At 42.9% G+C, this 2,191-nt stretch overlaps 1 protein-coding gene across 1 annotated transcript in view; it reads left to right on the top strand.

Moving 5' to 3' along the window:
* Positions 1-1,915, top strand: part of SARC_09324 (hypothetical protein) — a gene marked incomplete at both ends in the record, with an annotated part of 8,530 nt that extends 6,615 nt beyond the window's left edge. The window contains 4 exons of the mRNA XM_014296666.1: positions 499-644; positions 1,048-1,126; positions 1,410-1,550; positions 1,794-1,915. Coding sequence (XP_014152141.1) covers positions 499-644; positions 1,048-1,126; positions 1,410-1,550; positions 1,794-1,915 — 488 coding nt within the window. The remainder of the gene's footprint in view (positions 1-498; positions 645-1,047; positions 1,127-1,409; positions 1,551-1,793) is intronic.
* Positions 1,916-2,191: the final 276 nt, after the last annotated feature.

The raw sequence follows: 2,191 nt of genomic DNA, 5'->3' as shown, positions 1-2,191 counted from the left end.
GACGCGACGACGACGCGACTAATAATTAGTTATTACTATAGTAGAACGATCGCGTCACACCATATATATATATATATATATATATATATATATATATGTGTGTGTCGTGTGCGTGCGTGCGTGCGTATATATATATATATATATAAATATGACCTTGTTCTATCGAAGCATATTGATGCGCTCGTATCTCAGCTTCACTTTGTGCATTTTGTATATCTCAGATCAAAGGACCCGCGCAGATAGATCATTGTTGGATTGGTTCGTGAGTGTTTATTTTAGGGTTTACTCACATGTGCAATCGGTCAACACCTGATCATCTGATGAAGATCTGATTTCCGAAATTGCTATACTCGAGGAATTATCCCGTCAAGAATTGTTTGTTTGTTGGTATGGTCAGGGGCATGAAACTGGTGCTACGCTTACATGTACCTTCTATTCTCAATAAACCAAATTTTCTATCCGTAATAAACCAAGTTTTCCCTCGTATAACCCCCTCAGCTGATCTCAGAGACGGGGCGAGTAAAGAGGTCTGTGGCAACAGCATAGTGCGACTCATGGGAGGAGCGTCTGGGACATCTGATGCCGTTGATGAGAGGTATAACTGGGCTAGTCCCATCGAAAACCTACCCGCTGGCGTTCAACAGGTACGCAAACGTTTATAATGATGTATGACAGATGTGATGACACATCCATTTGCGTTCAACAGGTACTTTCTATCGGTGTATGGCAGATTTGATAACATATACATTGTGTTCAAAAGGGACGTCTGTGTAGCTATTAGTACTGAGATAGAGGGACACTTTGTTCTGTTGTGGTAAGCTTGTCTTAAAAATAGCACTCCTCGACTGTTTACGTATGTGTAGCTGTTAGTAATGGGATAGAGGGACACTTAAAATAGTAACCCTTCGACTGTTTACGTATGTCTGACTGTTGGTACTGGGTTAGAGGGATACGTTAGTATAGCGTGGTGCTCATGCCTCTATATGTGGCACTCCTTCACATGTCTATCCCTATGCTTGACCCTTGTGCCTCCATGCTTTACTGCAGGTGCTAATTCATGGTGCAGTGGACCAGTTTGTGCCCTCAACCTTAAACGACGAGTACTTCGCAAAGGCTACACAGACAGGTGAGTCAGGCTCAACCCCACCGCAGCCATATTTACCTACTGTCAGTATCTGTCAGTATGACTGTTCGTCCTTTTGTGCGGCCTATTGTGGGTTTTTTGTGGGCCTATTGTGGGTTTTTGTTGGGCCTATTGTGGGTCTATTGTGTGGTCTATTGTGGGCCTATTGTGGGCCTATTGTGAGCATATTGTGGGTCTATTGTGTGGCATATTGTGGGTCCATTGTGGGCTAATTGCTGTCCACCCCTTTGCTGCCTACGTCATCTGTTCTATATTCCCTTTTCAGTTGTAACGCCTCCATTCACAGTCGCGTCTGTGCAACGCAGATGGTTGGTCTCCGATGGAGTGCCCTCAGCCCCTCACACCACTGTGACCAGCGATTGCCTTGTATTGCCTTGTATTCTATTGGCGTTTGAGTCTGTTGTCTGTTAGTCTGGCATGCGCTGTTCCGAATATCCGGAAAGCCGTAAACGTATAGCCTAAACCCTGTGCATATCACGTATTGCTCAGCTCCTGCCCTATGCCTTGTGTGTCCCTAACGTTTTCAATAACATGATAAGGATTCACGAATTGTATTCTCGTTTTGGTTAGAGATGTTCAGAGTAATTGAAAGTCGGGGCTTAAATATTGTACTGGCTGAAGAATTCTATGTCCCTTGCCTCCATTTCAGGCGACGATATCACACAACACTTTGTTCATGGCGCTGGTCATTTTGAGGTCATTTTACCCGAAGGCGAGAGTTGGGCCCTGCTGAAGTACGTGCTTAAATCACTATACAGTAATTATGGCTAGATAGAGCAATATAATCTAAACCCTATCCGTTGTAGGGATGTTGACGTACACATCACACAACTATTTATAATTATGGCAGATGAAGCTAATCAACAAACGATCGGTGATAGAGTAATTGATGTACATACAACGAATAAACTATATTTCACTATTGAATGGGTCGTACCAGGCCTCTACCTATCAATTGTTTTTCTTACGCTGGGCGCTGTGTATGCATCACACTTTCTCGTTTATATGTATCTATATATACAGTATATGTATATATCTATATAAATT

This window comes from Sphaeroforma arctica, assembly GCF_001186125.1.
Source record: "Sphaeroforma arctica JP610 unplaced genomic scaffold supercont1.935, whole genome shotgun sequence".
Classification (NCBI taxonomy): Eukaryota; class Ichthyosporea; order Ichthyophonida; genus Sphaeroforma; species Sphaeroforma arctica.
Note: the sequence above shows the minus strand (reverse complement) of the source record. Positions and strands in the feature narration are given on the sequence as shown.